This window comes from Thamnophis elegans, unplaced genomic scaffold (assembly GCF_009769535.1).
Source record: "Thamnophis elegans isolate rThaEle1 unplaced genomic scaffold, rThaEle1.pri scaffold_360_arrow_ctg1, whole genome shotgun sequence".
NCBI classification, from domain to species: Eukaryota; Metazoa; Chordata; class Lepidosauria; order Squamata; family Colubridae; genus Thamnophis; species Thamnophis elegans.
The window spans coordinates 4,814-24,570 of NW_022473831.1; the positions used below are offsets into that span (position 1 = coordinate 4,814).

The following is a 19,757-nucleotide window of genomic DNA, read 5'->3' on the forward strand; positions in this document are numbered from 1 at the left end:
TTGTCCCGTTTCGCCACCTTTCCTGGCACCGTTGTAAAGCGAATCACTGCAGTTGTTTACCTACAACCACCGCTGAGCCCAAAATGTGCGTCATTCAGTGAGTTTGGCCCCGTTTGACGAGCTTCCTTGACACCATTGTGAAGGGAGCCGCTGCCCTTCTTAAAGTTAAGACGGCCATTAAGCAAATTCGGCTTCCCCGTCAACGTTGCTTGTCGGAAGGTTGCAAAAAGGGGACACTACAGCCGTCATAACATACGAGCCAGTTGCCAAGCATCTGAACTTTGATCCCGGGGATGTGGCAATGTTTGTATGTGTAAAAAACTGGCCATGAGTCCCCCTTTCTCAGGGCCGTCGTAACTTTGAGTGGTCCCTAAACAAACTCTTGTAAACAGAGTACGATTCGTAATTTTAAAAAGCAGTTTTTATGAAGCGAATTATTTTCAGAGGGATCCCAGAGCGGCCTAGACAAGGGACGAAAGTACACCTTAAATTTGTTTTTATCTGCAAGAAATGACAAGCAGAAGTATTTTAATTTTAATTTCCCCAACTGAAGGATGTTTTAAAAGGAAGATGAATTTGCCAAGGTGTTTTAAAGGTTCCTTTAAGTATGTATGTATGTATGTATCAGGGGTGGGTTTCTCGCCCCGTTCCAACCGGATCGGTTGGAACGAGGCCGGCGGCGTCTTCACGCACGCACGCGGCGCGCGCGCGCACGCACGCAGCATCCTCGCACAGGCACGCAGCGCGCGCGTGCACGCACGCGGCGCGCGCATGCGTATTAGCGTCTGCGCGATGCTCCAGCTGCTCCTGGAGGATCGCGCAGGCGTTCTGCGCATGCGTGGAAAGCGCAAAATTCAAAAAAACCGGGTAAGGAGCGGGCGCGGGTGTGCGGGCGCGCGCGGGCGCGGGGGGGGGGGGCTTCGCCGTTCCCGGAAGTTACTTACTTCCGGGTTCGGCGACCAACTGGATCGCAGGGACCGGTGCGAACCGGTTGAAACCCAGCCCTGGTATGTATGTATGTATGTATGTATGTATGTACGTATGTTTTTAGTGTCACAACCCCTGGTATGCCCAAATATGGGAGGAAGTTTACTGCTTCCATTCTCTGTCTATCGGCTCGACACAAGAGACCATCACGACAGAAACCCAATATTTTTACTGTTGACTTTGTTACATTTGTGTTGTATTTGTGCTGATAAATAAATAAAGGGAGACTAGTATAGATCTATTTCAAGCTATTTAGCTCTCATCAGTTAGCCATACCCTTACTGGGATTCGAACCTGAGCTGTATTACATCTTATGCAGATGTGTTAACCACTAAGCCACAAGGTTCTCCTCCTTTATCAGCTGAGCCAGGGAAATAGGTATGTATTTAGTGTCACAACCCCTGGTATGCCCAAATATGGGAGGAAGTCTACTGCTTCCATTCTCTGTCTATTGCCTCGTCACAAGAGACCATCCAGACAGAAACCCAATATTTTTTTTTTGCACAGGTTCTAATCCCAGTAAGGGTATGGCTAGCTGATGAGAGTTAAATAGCTTGAAATTGATCTATACTAGTCTCCCTTTATTTATTTATCAGCACAAATACAACACAAATGTAACAAAAAGGCAACAGTAAAAAAATATTGGGTTTCTGTCTGGATGGTCTCTTATGACGAGCCAATAGACAGAGAATGGAAGCAGTAGACTTCCTCCCATATTTGGGCATACCAGGGGTTGTGACACTAAATACATATCTATTTCCCTGGCTCAGCTGATAAGGAGCAGAACCTTGCTGCTTAGTGGTTAACACACCTGCCTAAGATGTAATACAGCACAGGTTCTAATCCCAGTAAGGGTGTGGCTAGCTGATGAGAGCTAAATAGCTTGAAATATATCTATACTAGTCTCCCTTTATTTATTTATCAGCACAAGTACAACACACACGCACGCACACACACACACACACACACACACACACATTTATATATTTACACATTTACTTGAATTTTCCTGGTTTTCTCCTCCTTAGAGGATTCCGTCCACATGCAACAGAGCGACTGGCTAAAGGAATATGTGCTGAACGAAACGGGAAGAATTTACTATGGGACGGAAAGTCAGATCGGAGAAAGGACATGGAACTATGCGCAGGTAAGAAGATGAATTTCTCTCTTCGCCTCACCCCAAAAATGTTTGGGGTAGCAAATGCCCCTTGACAGGACTCTGGAGTTATATATATATATGCCTACAAACTCTGTAATTAGTTTTGGGCCACGTTTTGCTGTGAGCAACAGCTGTGCGAGAAATTGGTGGCTATTTTGTGAAGGTTGAAAAAGTGAGGAGTTTAAGGAATCAGCGAGGAAATATAATATAATTGAGGGGATTTTTAAAAAAAAAATAGAGAGGGAGGAAGGAGGGAAGGAAGGAAGGAAGGAAGGAAGGAAGGAAGAAAAGGGAGAGAAGAAGGAAAGAAAGTAGGTAGGTAGGTGGAAAAGAGGGAGGGGGAGGGAGGGAGAAAGGAAGGAAAGAAGGAAGGAAGGAAGGAAGGAAGGGGAAAGGGAGAGAAGAAGGAAAGATAGAAAGAATAGCAATAGCAATAGCAATAGCAGTAGACTTATATACCGCTTCATAGGCCTTCAGGCCTCTCTAAGCGGTTTACAGAGAGTCAGCATATTGCCCCCAACAATCTGGGTCCTCATTTTACCCACCTCGGAAGGATGGAAGGCTGAGTCAACCCTGAGCCGGTGAGATTTGAACCGCTGACCTGCTGATCTAGCAGTAGCCTGCAGTGCTGCATTTAACCACTGCGCCACCTTGGCTCTGAAAATAGGTAGGTAGGTGGAAAAGACGGAGGAAGGAAGGAAAGAAGGGGAAAGGGAGAGAAGGAAAGAAGGAAAGATAGTAGGTGAAAAAAGGGAAAAAGAAAGAAAGAAAGAGAGAGAGAGAGAGAAAGATAGATAGATAGATAGATAGATAGATAGATAGATAGATAGATAGACAGACAGACAGACAGACAGACAGACAGACAGACAGACAGACAGACAGACAGACAGACATTTGTCTGAAATGGTGTAGGGTCTCCTGCTTGGGCAGGGGGTTGGACTAGATGACCTGCAAGGTCCCTTCCAACTCTGTTATTCTGAAATGGTATATAGGGGGATGGACTAGAAGACCTCCAGGGTCCCTTCCAACTCTGCTGTTCTGTATTCTGTATAAACAAAAGTTGATGAAGGGAAAGGAAGGAAAAGAGGAAAGGAAAGGAAAAGAGGAAAAGGAAAGAGGAAAGGGAAAGAGGAAGGAGAAAAGAGGAAAGGAAAATAGAAGAAAAGAAAGGAAGGAAAGGAAAATGGAAAAGAGGAAAGGAAAAGAGGAAAGAGAAATGGAAAAGAGGAATGGGGAGGAAGGAAGGAAAATGGAAAAGAGGAAAGGAAAAGAGGAAAGAGAAATGGAAAAGAGGAATGGGGAGGAAGGAAGGAAAATGGAAAAGAGGAAAGGAAAAGAGGAAAGAGAAATGGAAAAGAGGAAAGGGGAGGAAGGAAGGAAAGAAGGAAGGAAAATGGAAAAGAAGAAAGGAAAGAGAAATGGTAAAGAGGGAAGGGAAGGAAAGGAAAGGAAAGAAGGAAGGAAAGGAGGAAAGAAAAGGAAGGAAGGAAGGAGAAGGAAAGGATGGATGAAATGAAAGAAGGAAGACTGAAAACGATGCGAAGATGGCTACATTTCTCATTAGGGCAGGGGAATCCTTGGAATGTGGTCAAAAAAGTCAAAATGGCCACCCCAGGGGTGGAGTCCTTGTCGCCCAGAGGTTGATTCCTTTGTCCCAAAACAAACCAGAGGTTGATCTGGGAAGCCATGGTTTCCCTCCTCCGATGACCTTCCTTCTTGTCTCCCCTCAGTTTGACCACGGGATCCTGGATGCTTGTTTGTTCATGCTGGATAAGCGGGGGATGCCTCACTCAAGCCGGGCAGATCCGATCATGGTTTCCCGCGTCGTCTCGGCCATGGTGAGTGGGCGAATGGCTTCCTCTCCCTTCCCCGTAGCCTCCGACTACGGATCCAGAGCAGTGGTGGGATTCAAATGATTGAACAACCGGTTCTCTGCCCTACTGATTTCTTCCAACAACCAGTTCACCAAACTGCTCAGAAAGTTACCAACCGGTTCTGCCGGGCTGGTGCGAACCGGCTGAATCCCACCACTGATCCAGAGCCTTGTTAAAGAAGGGGAAATGTCCATTATTATTTCCTTTCCCATGTGCTTCTCTCCTTGGTTTAATGCAGTGATGGGCAACCTTTTTGGCGTGGTGTGTCAAAAATCGGCAAAAAATCGAGCATAACTCGCGTTGTGTGTCACTTCGACAAAAACATAATTTTGCGCAATTTATAGTTTAAACTACAAAAACGTATAATTGCAATATATAATTGTATTTAATAAACCAAAAACAAATTATTTAACATAGCTGCTTAGTAACTTTATAGATATATAAATTATAGATACCCAATTAGGGGTTAACTAGCCTAACAAGCTAACACAACCTCCCCCTCACTTATCTCAGTTATTGTGGGCAATTACAAGTCCATGGCACCCCAATAGTTGCTGCTAATGGCGCTCACAGTTCCCGTTGGCACTCCGCTGTTCCCTGCTGTGGTGCGGTCGTAACCGACAGTCCCAGGAGTAGACTCTCTGTGCCGGCCTGACTGGAGAGAGGCGCGCACTGTTCCCGCGCTCCTCTCCTGCGAGTCCTCCCTCGCCGCGCTGATGACGTGTGTGCGCACGGCACGCACGCCTTACCAGCAGCCCCTGTGCTCAGAAAGGGGCGGCGGCGATACAGTAAGTGAGTGTGGGCGGGGGAGATCACACGTCCCGCCCACCCCCGTTCCTCCAGCACAGATTCTTTCATCCTCGGCGGCCGTGCAGGAGCCGAGGATGAATCGCATGAAATCCTGTGCGTGTCACCCCAAATGGCTACGCGTGTCAGCACTGACACGCGTGTCATAGGTTCGCCATCACTGGTTTAATGCATAACTTCCTCTGTTGCTTCAATCAATTCTCCTCATAATTCCCTTCCTTCAAGATCCCATTGCTCTCGATTCTACGTTTTCCTTTCTCTTCTCTCTCTCTCTCTTTCTTTTTCTTTCTCTTTCTCTCTCGCTCTTTCTTTTTTCTCTCTTTCTTTTTCTCTCTCTTTTTCTCGCGCTCTCTCTTCCTTTTTCTTTCTCTCTCTTTTTCTTTCTCCTCTCTCTTTCTCTGTTTCTTTCTTTCTTTCTCCCTTTTTCTTTCCCTTTCTTTTTCTTTTTTCGTCTCTCTCTTTCTCTCCCTCTCTCTTTCTGTCTCGTCTCTCTCTTTTTTCTCTTTCTCTTTCTTGCTATCACTCTCTTTCTTTTTCTTTTTCTTTCTCTCTCTTTCTCACTGTATCCCTTTTTCTTTTCCCTCTCTCTTTCTCTGTTTCTTTCTCTTTCTCCTTTTTTCTTTCTTTTTCTTTTTCTTCCTCTCTCTCTCTCTCTCTCTTTCTCTTGCTCTTTTTCTCTTTCTTTTTTTCTTTTTTTCTCTCTTTCTCTCTTTCTCTTTCTTGCTGTCTCTCTTTCTCTTTCTTTTTCTTTCTCTCACTCTGTCTCTTTTTCTTTCTCCTCTCTCTGTTTCTTTCTTTCTCTTTCTCCCTTTTTCTTTCTTTCTTTTTCTTTTCCTTTCTCTCTCTTTCTCTCTCTCTTTCTCTTTCCCTCTCACGCTCTTTCTTTTTTCTCTCTTTCATTTTTTCTCTCTTTCTCTCTCTCTTTCTCTCTCTCTCTCTTTCTCGCTGTCTCTTTCTCTTTCTTTCTCTTTCTCATTCTTTCTCTTTCTCTCACTCGGTCTCTTTTTCTTTCTCTTCTCTCTGTTTCTTTCTTTCTCTTTCTCCCTTTTTCTTTCTTTCTTTTTCTTTTCCTTTCTCTCTCTTTCTCTCTCTCTTTCTCTTTCCCTCTCACGCTCTTTCTTTTTTCTCTCTTTTGTTTTTTCTCTCTTTCTCTCTCTCTCTTTCTCTCTCATTCTCTTTCTTTTTTCTCTCTTTTTTTCTCTCTTTCTCTCTCTCTTTCGCTCTCTCTCTCGCTGTCTTTCTTTTTTCTCTCTTTCTTTGTCTTTTTCTCTCTCTTTCTCTCTCACTCTCTTTCTTGCTCTCTCTCTCTCTCTCTCTCTCTCTCTCTTTCTTTCTCTTTCTTCTGCCTCGTTTTTCTCGATTTCGCACATTTAACGAAGGTCTCTTCACCCACGTCTCTGCGGGAAAACGTGGCAGCCTTTGACCTGGTGAATTAACAAATCTATGAATTAATGGATGTGGATCTGGTATAGCTGGTTGTATTAGCCAGCTTCTGTTCTAGGAAGTTCCACAGGTCAAGCCAAGGCCTGTTTGTGTTTTCGGCCTGCTGTGCCACCTCTTAATTCGGGCGTATCTCTTGCAATATATTGTGAAACCGGATAATTGTTTTGTTTCTCCACGATTAATCAGAGCCGTTGGGTTATCATAAGGCCAGAAATTGTTGCCGCACAATGCCTGAATCACACACAATATTGCTATAATGCACAGAGCTGGAAGGGACCGTCGAGGTCTTCTAGTCCAGCCTCCTGCTCAAGCAGGACACCCTACTGTCAGGGTTACGAATAGCATCCAAAAGTAAATCAGAGTCCGAGGCAAAGCATTGCTCAAAGTTCCCATTTATTAAGAGAGCCATGTTGGCACATCTGCGGAATTCCAAATCTGAAAGCTTCCCGGTTTCCCCCCACCCAGTTGAAAGTTCAAGACCTTGCCCCCACACCCACAAGTCCATCCCAGGATCCCATCTTCCACTGCCAGGCTGGCAGCTTCCACCCATCCAGTTCCGGTCAAATGCAGAGAGGGCCAAAGACAAAGGATGACCTTGGTTTTCTAGAAAGAATGTTGTTATGGCTACATAGCATCTAACTCCATACAATCCATTTTCCCACGATAGAAAATGCCTGGTCGAATAATAGAAAGTGTGGCAGGCCAAAGATCCAAATTAAAAGATGGCTGGAGGCTTGACACCTACACAGTTTGAGACTGTCCAGCCTCTTCTTCAAAACCTCCAGTGACGAAGCACCCACAACTTCTGGTGGCAAGCTGTTCCACTGGTTCATTGTCTTCATTGTTGGAAGTCCCTCCTTAATTCCAGGTTGCTCCCCTCCGTGGTTAGTTTCCATCCACTGCTTCTTGTCCTGCCTTCAGATGCTTTGGGGAATAAATTGACTCCCTCTTCTTTGTGGCAGCCCTCCCAAATATTGGAATCCTGCTATCATGTCACCCCTAATTCCTCTTTTCTCTAGACTGATCAAATCCCAAAACGTGCAGCCGTTCTTTATATGTTTTAGTCTCCAGGCCTCTGAGAACTTCTTAGTTGCTCTTCTCTGCATTTTTTTTTACAAAGTCTCAACATCTTTTTTGTAACGTGTTGACCAAAACTGGATGCAGGATTCCAGGCGCGGCCTTACTAAGGGTTTACAAAGCGGGGCTAACGCTTCGTGGGAATTTTGATTCTACACCTCTGTTTTGACAAGGGCCAGGAATTGTAGGAGCGTTGTTATCACGGCTGAGTGCCTCTCGTGCATATTATTGCATTTAATTTCCTCTGAGCTCTTCTGCTTTTCCTGTTCCTTCGCTTGCTCAGCAATGGGTTGGCCCCCCCGAGATAATTCTCGTCACCGCAATCCGCAAAAACATTAGGCCATAATCATCTCGAAAGGGTCAACAGATCTTGAGAAATCGCAGAGAGCCACAGAATTGACGCAGTGAGAGTTACGGGCGTTAAAAAACAGAAATTCAGCTTAGGAAATGGAGGAAAACCTATACAATACAATACAACAGCAGAGTTGGAAGGGACCTTGGAGGTCTTCTAGTCCAACCCCCTGCCTAGGCAGGAAACCCTATACTGTTTCAGACCTTGAAAAAAAAAATATCTCAGATATTTTACACAAAGCATTTTTTTTTAGCAGACAGGTAGTCTTCAACTTATGGCCAGAACGGAGAGTGGAAATTTGGTCGTTCAGTGAGCCGCGCCTGGTTTTACGCCCCTTTTCTCACAATCATTAATGAACCAGTCGGTCATTAAGTGAATCCGGCTGTCCCCTGTTGACCTTGCTTGTCGGGAATTGCTTGGGAAGGTCACAACTGGGGATCACATGAACCCAGGATCCCTCAACCGTCGTAAAGGCGTACCGATTGCAAAGTTTGTGCATAGGGATCTTGCAACAGTTATAAAAGCAAGGACAGGTCATAAGTCACTTTTTTCAGTGCCGTGATGACTTCGAACGGTCACTAAACGAATGAATGTTGTAAGTTGAGAAGTCCCTGTAATGTTTTAATGCATGGCCTATAAGTGATATACAGCAGGGGTCTCCAACCTTGGCAACTTTAAGCCTGGAGGACTTCAACTCCCAGAATTCCTCAGTCAGTGATGGAGGGTAACTTTCTTAATAGATGGTGGGTATGCAGTAAGCGTAATATATCTTGACTTCAGCAAACTGGGGGGGAAAAGAGCTGGCTGGGGAATTCTGGGAGTTGAAGTCCACAAGTCTTAAATCAGGGGTCTCCAACCTTGGGAACTTTCCGATGTGTGGACTTCAAATCCCAGAATTCCCCAGCCAGCCATGTAGAGTAACTTTCTTAATAGACGGTGGGTATGCACTGCAGTAAACATAATATATCTTAACTTCAGCAAACCAGGAAAAAAAGAGCTAGCCGAGGAATTCTGGGAGCTGAAGTCCACAAGCCTTAAATCAGGGATCTCCAACCTTGGCAACTTTAAGCCTGGAGGACTTCAACTCCCAGAATTCCTCAGTCAGTGATGGTGGGTATGCAAGAAGCATAATATATCTTGACTTCAGCAAACTGGGGGGGGGGAGAGCTGGCTGGGGAATTCTGGGGGTTGAAGTCCACAAGTCTTAAATCAGGGGTCTCCCAACGTTGGCCACTATAAGACTTGTGGACTTCAACTCCCAGAATTCCCCAGCCAGCCGTGTAGGGTAACTTTCTTAATAGACGGTGGGTATGCACTGCAGTAAACATAATATATCTTAACTTCAGCAAACCAGGAAAAAAAGAGCTAGCCGAGGAATTCTGGGTGTTGAAGTCCACAAGCCTTAAATCAGGGATCTCCAACCTTGGCAACTTTAAGCCTGGAGGACTTCAACTCCCAGAATTCCTCAGTCAGTGATGGAGGGTAACTTTCTTAATAGATGGTGGGTATTCAGTAAGCGTAATATATCTTGACTTTAGCAAACTGGGGGGGGAGAGCTGACTGGGGGATTCTGGGAGTTGAAGTCCACAAGCCTTAAATCGGGGGTCTCCAACCTTGGCAACTTAAAGCCTGGAGGACTTCAACTCCCAGAATTCCCCAGCCAGCCGCGTAGGGTAACTTTCTTAATAGATGGTGGGTATGCAGTAAGTATAATATATCTTGTCTTCAGCAAAGTGAGAAAAAAAACTGAGTGGGGAATTCTGGGAGTTGAAGTCAAGGTTGGAGACCCCTCCTATACAGCAGTTAAACGAACTTTTTGTAAGCCGAGGACTGCCTGTACAGCGGTACGTAAGTAAGAATCAGGGTCCTCAACACCGGAGACGCCTTTGGCCTTGTTTTAACCATGTTGTCTTTCCGCCCACAGGTCAACTCTCTAGACGACAACGGTGTTCTGGTCGGAAACTGGACGGGCGACTACTCCCGCGGCACCAACCCTTCGGCCTGGGTGGGCAGCCGAGACATTCTGCTGAAGTACCTTCGTACCGGTTACCCCGTCCTCTACGGGCAGTGCTGGGTGTTTGCGGGCGTCGTGACCTCAGGTAAACTGGGGCTCGCTGTTGAAGTGGTGGTGGAGGGTTAACGGGTCACAAGAAAAGTAGCGAGAACTTTCTGGGATAGGAGGGGTGAAAATTGTGGCGTTGTGGGTGTCTTCATCCCTGGACCTTTTGAAGAAAGGATTGAACAAGCATTTTTCTGGCATGATGTAGGGTCTCCTGCTTGAGCAGGGGGCTGGACTAGAAGACCTCTAAGGTCCCTTCCATCTCTTTTATTCTGTTATTCCTCCCCCTTCCTCCTCCTCCTCCTCCTCCTACTACTACTACTACTACTACTACTACTGCTACTACTTTTTAAGAAGAGATTGGACAAATATTTGTCGGAAATGATCTGGGGTCTCCTGCTTGGGCAGGGGGCTGGACTAGAAGACCTCTAAGGTCCCTTCCATCTCTTTTATTCTGTTATTCCTCCCCCTTCTCCTCTTCCTCCTCCTCCTACTGCTACTACTACTACTGCTACTACTTTTTAAGAAGAGATTGGACATTTGTCGGAAATGGTATAGAGTCTCCTGCTTGAGCAGGGGGTTGGACTAGAAGACCTCTAAGGTCCCTTCCAACTCTGTTATTCTGTTATTCATCCTCCTCCTCCTCCTCCTTGTACTACTAGTACCACTACTACTACCACTACTAGTTTTTAAGAAGAGATTGGACATTTCTCTGAAACGATACAGGGTCTCCTGCTCGAGCAAGGGATTGGACTAGAAGACCTCTAAGGTCCCTTCCAACTCTGTTATTCTGTTATTCCTCCTCCTTCTTCTTTTTCTCCTCCTCCTCCTCCTCCTTGTACTACTACTACCACTACTACTACCACTACTAGTTTTTAAGAAGAGATTGGACATTTCTCTGAAATGATACAGGGTCTCCTGCTCGAGCAAGGGATTGGACTAGAAGACCTCTAAGGTCCCTTCCAACTCTGTTATTCTGTTACTACTACTGCTGCTACTACTACTACTACTTCTACTACTACAACCATTTGTATGAAACAATGCCTTACCTGGCATACATTATCCTGGGCAGTTCTGATGATTTACATACCTGATTATGAATTCTTGGGAGTTTTTCTTAGCTCCCCAAATGATGCCAGAATAAATTAACCGCAGCAAATTCTCCGCCTGCATTTTTATTGCGAAGGGAAACCTTTGTGAAGTCAGCTTTTGCCCCCATTTTACAACCTTTCTGGCCACACGGTCGTTAAGTGAACCGCGGCCTTGGTTCAATTAGTCCCCCGGGTATTAAACAAATCCGGTTTCCCGGTTCATTTTCCTTGTCGGAAGATCGCCAAAGGGGGGCCCCAGGACACTGCGTCCGTCATCAGCACGAGTCACGTGACCGCGGGGACGCCCGCCACGGTCGTAAGTGTGAAAAAGGGCCATAAGCCACTCTTTTCAGCGATGCTGTCATTTTGAACCATCACTAAATGAACTGTTGTAACTCGAGGACATCCCGTTTGTGATTTCTCACACGTTGGGCTGAATCACAAGCCACCCGATTCCGTTGGCGCACAGGCGGCACGTGGTGCGACCTCAAACATACATACGCGATACAGGTACGGTAGTCCTCGACGTACGACGACCACAATTGCCCCCACCCCCCGGAATTCCTGTCTATCTGAAGCAAAGCGATTGCAAAACGTGCCCTGCCCAATTTTACGATGTTTCCCCTAGGCCACCCCAGTTGCTAAGCGAATGAGCATGGTTGTTAAGTGAATCACATGGTTGTTAAGTGAATCACATGGTTGTTAAGTGAATCACATGGTTGTTAAGTGAATCTGGCTCTGAACATTGTGTGAACCTGTGGACGGCGCCCCCATTGTAAGTGCGAGGAATGGAAGTAAGCCACTTTCTTCCGTGCTGTCGTAACTTCGAGCATTCGCTAAATGAACAGTTGTAAGTCGAGGACTACCTGCCTTATTTGTCCAAAGACCTGAGTTCGCCTGAGGCTCGCCGGCCGATCCGGAATCTTTGCAAAGATTCAGGAGAGCAAGTTGATTTGAAAAGCAATCGAAAAATCCTGCCAACTTTTTGGATACTGATTGAGTAGAACCAGCTAGGCTTCCTCTGCTGATACCCTCCCCCCTCTGTCCCTCTTCCCCGCCAGTCCTGCGGTGCCTGGGCATTGCCACCCGGACGGTCACCAATTACAACTCGGCTCACGACACGGACGTCAGCCTCACCATGGACATCTACTTTGATGAGAACATGAAGCCCCTGGAGCACCTCAACGCCGACTCTGTGTGGTGAGGACATGAGATCTTCTGCTCCTCCTCCTCCTTCTCTCTCCTTCTACTACTACTACTCCTTCTCTTCCTCTTTCCTCCCCTCCCCCCACCACTTCTTCCTCCTTCTCCTCTCTCTCCTCATCCTCATTCTCCTCCTTCTACTACTACTACTCCACCTTCTCTTCTCTCCTCCTTCCCCTCCACTTCCTCCTCTGTCTCCTCCTCGTCACTCTCCTTGTCCTCATTCTCCACCTTCTACCACTACTACTACTCCTTCACCTCTTCTTCCCTCTCCTCCCACCTCCTCTTCCTCCTCCATCTCCTACTTTTCCTCTTCCATTTCCTCCTCCTCTCTCTTCTCCTCCTCTTTCTACTACTACTCTTCCTCCTTCTCCTCCTCTTCCCTCTCCTCCTCACTCTCTTTGTCCTCATTTTCCTTCTTCTTCTACTACTACTACTACTCCTTCACCTCCTCTTCCCTCTCCTCCTCCCCCTCCTCTTCCTCCTCTGTCTCCTCCTCTGTCTCCTCCTCCTCACTCTCCTTGTCCTCATTCTCCTCCTTCTATTACTACTACTCCTTCACCTCTCCTTCCCACTCCTCCTCCCCTCCTCTTCCTCCTCGTCTCCTCATTCTACTACTACTCCTTCTCCTCCTCTTCCCTCTCCTCCTCCCCCTCCTCTGTCTCCTCCTCTTCCTCCTCACTCTCCTTGTCCTCATTCTTCTCCTTCTACTACTACTACTCCTTCACCTCTCCTTCCCCCTCATCCCCCCTCCTCTTCCTCCTTGTCTCCTTGTTCTCCTCCTTCTACTACTACTCCTTCTCCTCCTCTTCCTCCTCCTCCTCCTCCCCCTCATCTATGTCCTCATCCTCATTCTCCTCCTTCTACTACTACTCCTCCTTCTCCTCCTCTTCCCTCTCCTCCTCCCTCCTCCTCTTCCTCCTCCGTCTCCTCCTCCTCCTTCTTCTCCATGGGTGTTCAGGTGGAGAGGCGAAGAACAAGTGTGCAGGGAAGAGCAACTAATAAACATATTAAGAATATCTAGGGAGATTCTCAATCATCCAGGTCCTGGTTGTCCCAAAGGTGTTTTTTCAAGAGACAACTGAATTTCCTGGTTTTTTTTTTTTTTTGAAGATAGACTAGAAGACCTCTAAAGTCCCTTCCAACTATGCCCTAAACCCTTCCGTTTCCTCCCTTGGATGCAGGAACTTCCACGTCTGGAACGACTGCTGGATGAAGAGACCAGATCTGCCTTCGGGATTCGACGGGTGGCAAGTGGTGGACGCAACCCCTCAGGAATCCAGCAGCGGTAAGTTTGGCTCCTCTCCGATGGAAACGGGATCTCCGACCTTGGAAACCCCCCCGAGGAAGGTTCTGGATCGAACGTAGGACCCTCGGTGGAGACGTCGGTCCCTCTTCTCCGTTTCCTCCCTCGCCTTCACCTCGCATCTCTTCCAACAGGGATCTTCTGCTGTGGGCCCTGCTCCGTGGAGGCCATCAAGAACGGCTTGGTCTACATGAAGTACGACGCTTCCTTCTGCTTTGCCGAGGTGGGTCCTTCTTTCAGGAATTTCAAGGGATTTGTCTTCGGCGCATAAGCTCTCACTGTACATAGAAGAGGAGAAGAGAAGGAAGTAGAGAATACAGTAGAGTAAGGAGAAAAAAATAGAATAGAATAGAATAGAATTTGGAATTAGAATTAGCATAGAATAGAAATTTGAATAGAATTCCGAATTAGAATAGAAATAGAAAAGTAGAATAGAAAAGAACATAGGATTACAACATAGGAATAGGAATAATTTGGAATAGGAATAGGAATGGAATAGAATGGAATGGAATAGAATAGAATAGAAAATGGAATAGAGTAGAACAGAACAGAACAGAACAACAGAAAATGGAACAGAATAGAACAGAACAACAGAAAATGGAATGGAATAATATGGCAGAGAATATATAAGAGAAGAGAATTCAGAAAGAACAGAGTAGAGTAGAGTAGAGTAGAATAGAATAGAATAGAATAGAATAGAAAGCTTTATGGGCCAAGTGTGATTGGACACACAAGGAATTTGTCTTCAATTCATAAGCTCTCAGTGTACCTAGAAGAAAAGAGAATATAGAATAGAAAAGAGAAGAGAGTAGAGAATGCAGTAGAGTAAGGAGAAGAGAAGTAGAATAAAACAGAATAGAATTCAGAATTTAGAATTCAGAATTTAGAATTAGAAAGAATAGAAATTAGAATAGAATTCAGAATTAGAATAGAAATAGAAAAGTAGAATAGAATGGAATATAGGGATAGGATAGGATAGGATAGGATAGAATAGGATAGAAGAGAACAGAACAGAACAGAACAGAATTCTTTATTGGCCAAGTGTAGCTCGGTTTCGATCGGACTTGGACTCCGCCGCAGTAGGTCCAGCTGAGTCACAGGAGGATCATTTGTTACATCAGCTCTGGGTTGAGTTCCAGGAAGTTGCCTCTGGGGATGTGGACAAGGCCATTCGAGCTGTAAGTGCCTCCACTTGTATTTTGGACCCGTGTCCCTCCTGGCTGGTGGCTAACAGCAGGGAGGTGACACATGGCTGGATCCAGGCGGTTGTCACCGCCTCCCTTCGGGAGGGGCACTTCCCCGCCGTACTTAAAACGGCGGTGGTGAGACCCCTCCTGAAGAAACCATCGTTAGATCCAGCCATCTTAAACAACTTTCGTCCTGTCTCCAACCTTCCCTTTATCGGGAAGGTTGTCGAGAAGGTGGTGGCCTTTCAGCTTCAACGGGCCTTGGAGGAAGCTAGCTATCTTGACCCCTTCCAGTCCGGCTTCAGACCTGGTTACAGCACAGAAACCGCTTTGGTCGCATTGACCGATGATCTCTGGAGGGCCAGAGATGGAGGCTATGCGTCCATCCTGGTTCTCCTTGACCTCTCAGCGGCTTTCGATACCATCGACCATGGTATCCTTCTGCGACGACTGCGGGAGGTGGGAGTGGGAGGCACTGTTCTGCGGTGGTTCTCCTCCTACCTCTCGGACAGGTCGCAGTCGGTGTTGGTCGGGGGGCAGAGATCGTCCCTGAGGCCCCTAACATGTGGGGTACCTCAGGGTTCGGTCCTATCCCCCCTACTATTTAACATATACATGAAACCGCTGGGCGAGATCATTCGGAGGCACGGGATAAAATACCATCAATATGCGGACGATACGCAATTGTATCTGTCCGCCCCGTGCCAACTCAATGAAGCGGTGGACGTGATGAACCAGGGTTTGGAGGCCGTTAAGAACTGGATGAGTGCTAACAAACTGGTACTCAACCCGGATAAGACCGAGTGGCTGTTGTGCTTCCCCCCCAATAATTTGGCTAATACACCAACGCTTAGGCTGGGGGGGTCAAATTTTATACCCCTCAGATAGGGTCCGCAACTTAGGAGTCCTCCTGGATCCACAGCTGACTTTTGATCACCAGCTGTCGGCTGTGACCAGGGGGGCATTTGCCCAGGTTCGCCTGGTCCGCCAGTTGCGGCCCTACCTAGACCGGGGGGCTCTCACAACAGTCACTCGAGCCCTTGTGATCTCTAGACTGGAATACTGCAATGGGCTCTACATGGGGTTGCCCCTGAGGTGCATCCGGCGACTACAGCTAGTCCAAAATGCAGCCGCGCGAGTGATAGTGGGCGCACCGCAGTTCGCCCACGTTACACCTGTCCTCCGCGAGCTGCACTGGCTACCTGTTGGTCTCCGGGTGCGCTTCAGGATACTGATGACCATCTTTAAAGCACTCCATGGTAGTGGATCTGGGTACTTGAGAGACCGCCTTCTGCCGATTACCTCCCTAAATCGACCAATTAGATCGCACAGATTGGGCCTCCTCCGAATCCCATCTGCCAGTCAATGTCGACTGGCGACCACACGGAGGAGAGCCTTTTCTGTTGCTGCCCCGACCCTGTGGAACGAGCTCCCCATGGAGATCCGTACCCTCACCACTATCCAGACCTTCCGCGCAGCCCTCAAGATCTGGCTCTCCCAGCAGGCCTGGGGATAGGTTTCCAATTACCCGCCCGAGTGTTTGATTGCTGAATGAAAGTTGTGTTTTATTATTTTTTCTTTGTGCACATATTGTTTGTTTCTGACCTTGCACCCCCCTCCCCTGTGGTTGTAAGCCGCCCTGAGTCCCCTCAGGGAAAAGGGCGGCATATAAATCCCAATAAACCTAAACCTAAACCTAAACCTAAGTGTGATTGGGCACACAAGGAATTTGTCTTCGATGCATAAGTTCTCAGTGTACATAAAAGATATAAAGTGATTAAGTCATGATCATAGTCATCATGAATACATTCATCATGAATCCTAAGATACAACACTTAGTGATAGTCATAGGATACTAAATGAGCAATCAACATGAATCATATACTAGGAAACTAAACCAAACACTACAAATCGTATGACTACAAGCAACAAGGTTTGTCATAAGTGGGAGGAGGAAAGTAATAGGAAGGACGAGAAGAAGAATAGTAATACAGCCTTAGTAAATAGTTTGACAGTGTTGTGGAAATGAGTTGTTGAGCAATAAGATGGCACAGGGGAAAAACTGTCCTTGTGTCGAGTTGTTCTGGTGTGCAACACTCTACAACAGTGAGGGTAAAAAGGGAGTGTTGAAAAGGGAGTCCGTGAGCAGAAGAGGAGCTGCCCAGGGGGGCATGCGCGTGCCCGGAAATGAGTTTCTGGTTTCCGGCACACGCATGTGCACCAGCCAGCTGCTCTTCCAGTTTCTGGCACGCACGCCCGTACGACAATCAGCTAGCTGGTACGCACGCACACACCGCAAACCGGAAGTAGACCGGCTCTTCCAGTTTCCGGGACTCTTCACACACGAAGGCCGGCTGATCATTGAACACGCATGCACGCCAGAAACCCGGAAGAGGAACTGACGATGCCACGCGTGCCCTAGGTTTGCCATCACGGCTCGATAACGTCGTTTTGAGGGTAGGAGTTGAAACAATTGATGTCCAGGACGTGAGGGGTCTGTAGATATTTTCTACAGGGCCCTCTTTTTGACTCGTGCAGTGTGCAGGTCCTCCATGGAAGGCAGGTTGTTAGGCTTAGTCAGGATCGGTCCTCCGGGCACGGCGGGGCAGAAAATCGGCAGGAGGGCAGATTGGTGACCCTTTGTCTCCTCAGGTGAACAGCGACAAGGTGTATTGGCAACGCCAAGGGGATGGCAGCTTCAAGATCGTCTACGTAGAAGAAAAAGCCATCGGACATCTCATCAGCACCAAAGCTGTGGGATCCCACCAACGCCACGACATCACCGGCCTTTACAAGCACCCCGAAGGTAAGACGACGTTGAGCGGAGAAGGATGGGCACTGTGGTGACAAAAGTACAGGCAGTCCACGACTTACGACATTTCATTTATTGACCATTCGAAGCTACGACGATAGCGAAAAGAAGTAACATATCACTGTTTTTCACCCTGGCAACCCCGTGGTCACGAGATCAACATTCAGTTGCTGGTCACTGACTCGTATTTACGACAGTTGCAGTGTCCCGGGGTCACTTTTGTGACCTTCTGACTAGCAAAGTTGAAGGGGAGGCCAGACTCACTGAACGACCCTGTCATTAACAACTGCAGGGATTCAGTCACTCGTAAAATAAGACAAAATTCACTTAATAAATGTCTCGCTGAACAACAGGAAGTTTGGGTTCAATTGCAGTCATAAGTCGAGGACTACCTGCGTTAGCATCAGCGGTGAGATTCACTTACTTTTCCTACCGGTTCGCAAATGTGAGCGCAGTGCTCACACATTACGCCAGGGTGGTTAGGCATAGCCTCCCGCAGCCACCGTTAACGGTTTGCCCGAACCAGACAGAACCAGCTGAATACCACTTCTGGTTAGCATCTATCGCTGACTGCCCTACAAATGGCGTATTTCCGCAGTCGTCTTCAGATCTCTCTGTTCGGATCGAGGAGAGGGACTCCGTTTCAATTCCTCCGTTCTTTCTCCCTGCAGGAACGGAAGCCGAGCGCAAAGCAGTAGAAACCGCCGCCAAGCATGGCACCAAGGCCCATATCTACACCAACAAGGAGTGGGGAGAAGACATCTCGGTGACGGTCGACACCCAAGAGGCCTTCGCTGGACAGGACGTCTCCTTGAGGGTCATCCTGAAGAACAAGAGTTCCATGCCTCGCACCGTCTCTCTCAACCTCTTTGTGGCAGTCATGTATTACACAGGAGTAACCAGTAGCAATTTTAAACAGGAGCAGCGGCAAGTCCAGATTCCTGCAGGAGGAGGTAACCGTCTCCGGCCGCCCGAGGCATGGCATCTGGTGCCAAAACTGGAAAGGACCTGAGGCGGTTGAGGGTGTTGGAATTCATTGTTGGAATGTTGTTGTTTTTGCGGGAGCTATGGTAATATTCAGCCAGTAGATGGCAGTGTTTGCAAGTTTGGATCTATGGTATAGACTCTTTTGTTCTAAGTAGAGTTTCCTGTTAAGAGTTAAAGTAGCTGAGCAGTAAAGCACATGGTGACTGTGCCCCTTGTTTGAGCTGTGGTGCTACATATAAACAGAATTTCTAACAAAAGGCCACCTTCTTCATAAATTATCAGGAAGGAACGTGCTGCAATATGCTGTGCGAAACAAGGAAAGGAAATCTTGGTATTTGTTTATCCAGGGGGTCTCCGCCTACCTGACCCCAAATTTGTCTCCTGTCCTTCTTGCAGCTCAACAGGTTCCAATGGTCATCTCCTATCCCGAGTACAAGCCCCATCTGGTAGACCAAGGAGCCATGAAGCTCAGCATCTCCGGGAAAGTCACCGAAACTGGACAGGTCATCGCAAAGGAGCACACTTTCCGTCTTCGCACCCCGGACCTCACCCTGACGGTATGACTCTTCACCAGCCATGTCTGACAAATTAGGTTGGACGAGGAGGGTGAGATCTTCTGAGCCCAGAAGATGGTTCCACCACAAAAGCGCGGAGGGCAAAATCGCGCTCGACAAAATCGCGCATTTGACGTCATCACAGCGCGATGAAAACATCGTGCTGTGATCGAAAAATGTAAAAAAAAGCGAAAACCTTACCCTAACCCCCCCAAACCTAACCCTAAACCTAACCCTAAACCTAACCCTTAACCTAACCCTAAATCTAACCCTAAACCTAACCGTTAACGTAACGCTAAACCTAACGCTAACCCTTAACCTAACGCTAAACGTAACCCTAACGCTCTAACCCTAACCCTAACCCTTAACCTAACCCTAACCCTAACCCTTAACCTAACCCTAACCCTAACCCTTACCTTTATGTGAATCGGCTTGCTTTAATTTTAATTTTATTTCAATTTTTAATTTTTTTCGTCGCGCTGTGATGACGTCACATGCGCGCTTTCGTTGAGCGCGATTTTGTCCTCCGCGCTTTTGACGGGTCACGCAGAAGATTAGGATGATATTTAGAGAAATGTATTCTTGCAGCTATCCCCAAATTTGGAGCTATCAGTTCTGGTTAAGAGAGATGCTCTTTGGGATAATAAGAGGAACGGCATTCTACGTTAGTCCTCGTTTAACGACTGACCTTTTTGGAGATCGTTCGCATTATGACGGCGGCAAAAAAAATATAATGACCATTCTTTGTCTTTACGACCTTCGCAGGTCTGTCAAGCCAAGGGAAGCTCTAGAAAGGTGATAAGCAAAGTTTCACTTAGCGACCACTTTAGTTAACAACCGGTGCCAATGTGGTCGCTAA

General features: G+C 47.1%; 1 protein-coding gene across 1 annotated transcript; it reads left to right on the top strand.

Moving 5' to 3' along the window:
- Nucleotides 1-1,993: 1,993 nt before the first annotated feature.
- On the top strand, nt 1,994-18,933 carry TGM1 (transglutaminase 1; the record flags this gene model as incomplete). Its single annotated transcript, XM_032238601.1, has 9 exons — nt 1,994-2,134; nt 3,877-3,984; nt 9,624-9,798; nt 11,911-12,049; nt 13,237-13,340; nt 13,493-13,581; nt 17,198-17,351; nt 18,029-18,310; nt 18,741-18,933. Coding segments are annotated over 9 exons (1,359 nt in total), but the record flags the coding sequence as incomplete, so codon positions are not given.
- Nucleotides 18,934-19,757: the final 824 nt, after the last annotated feature.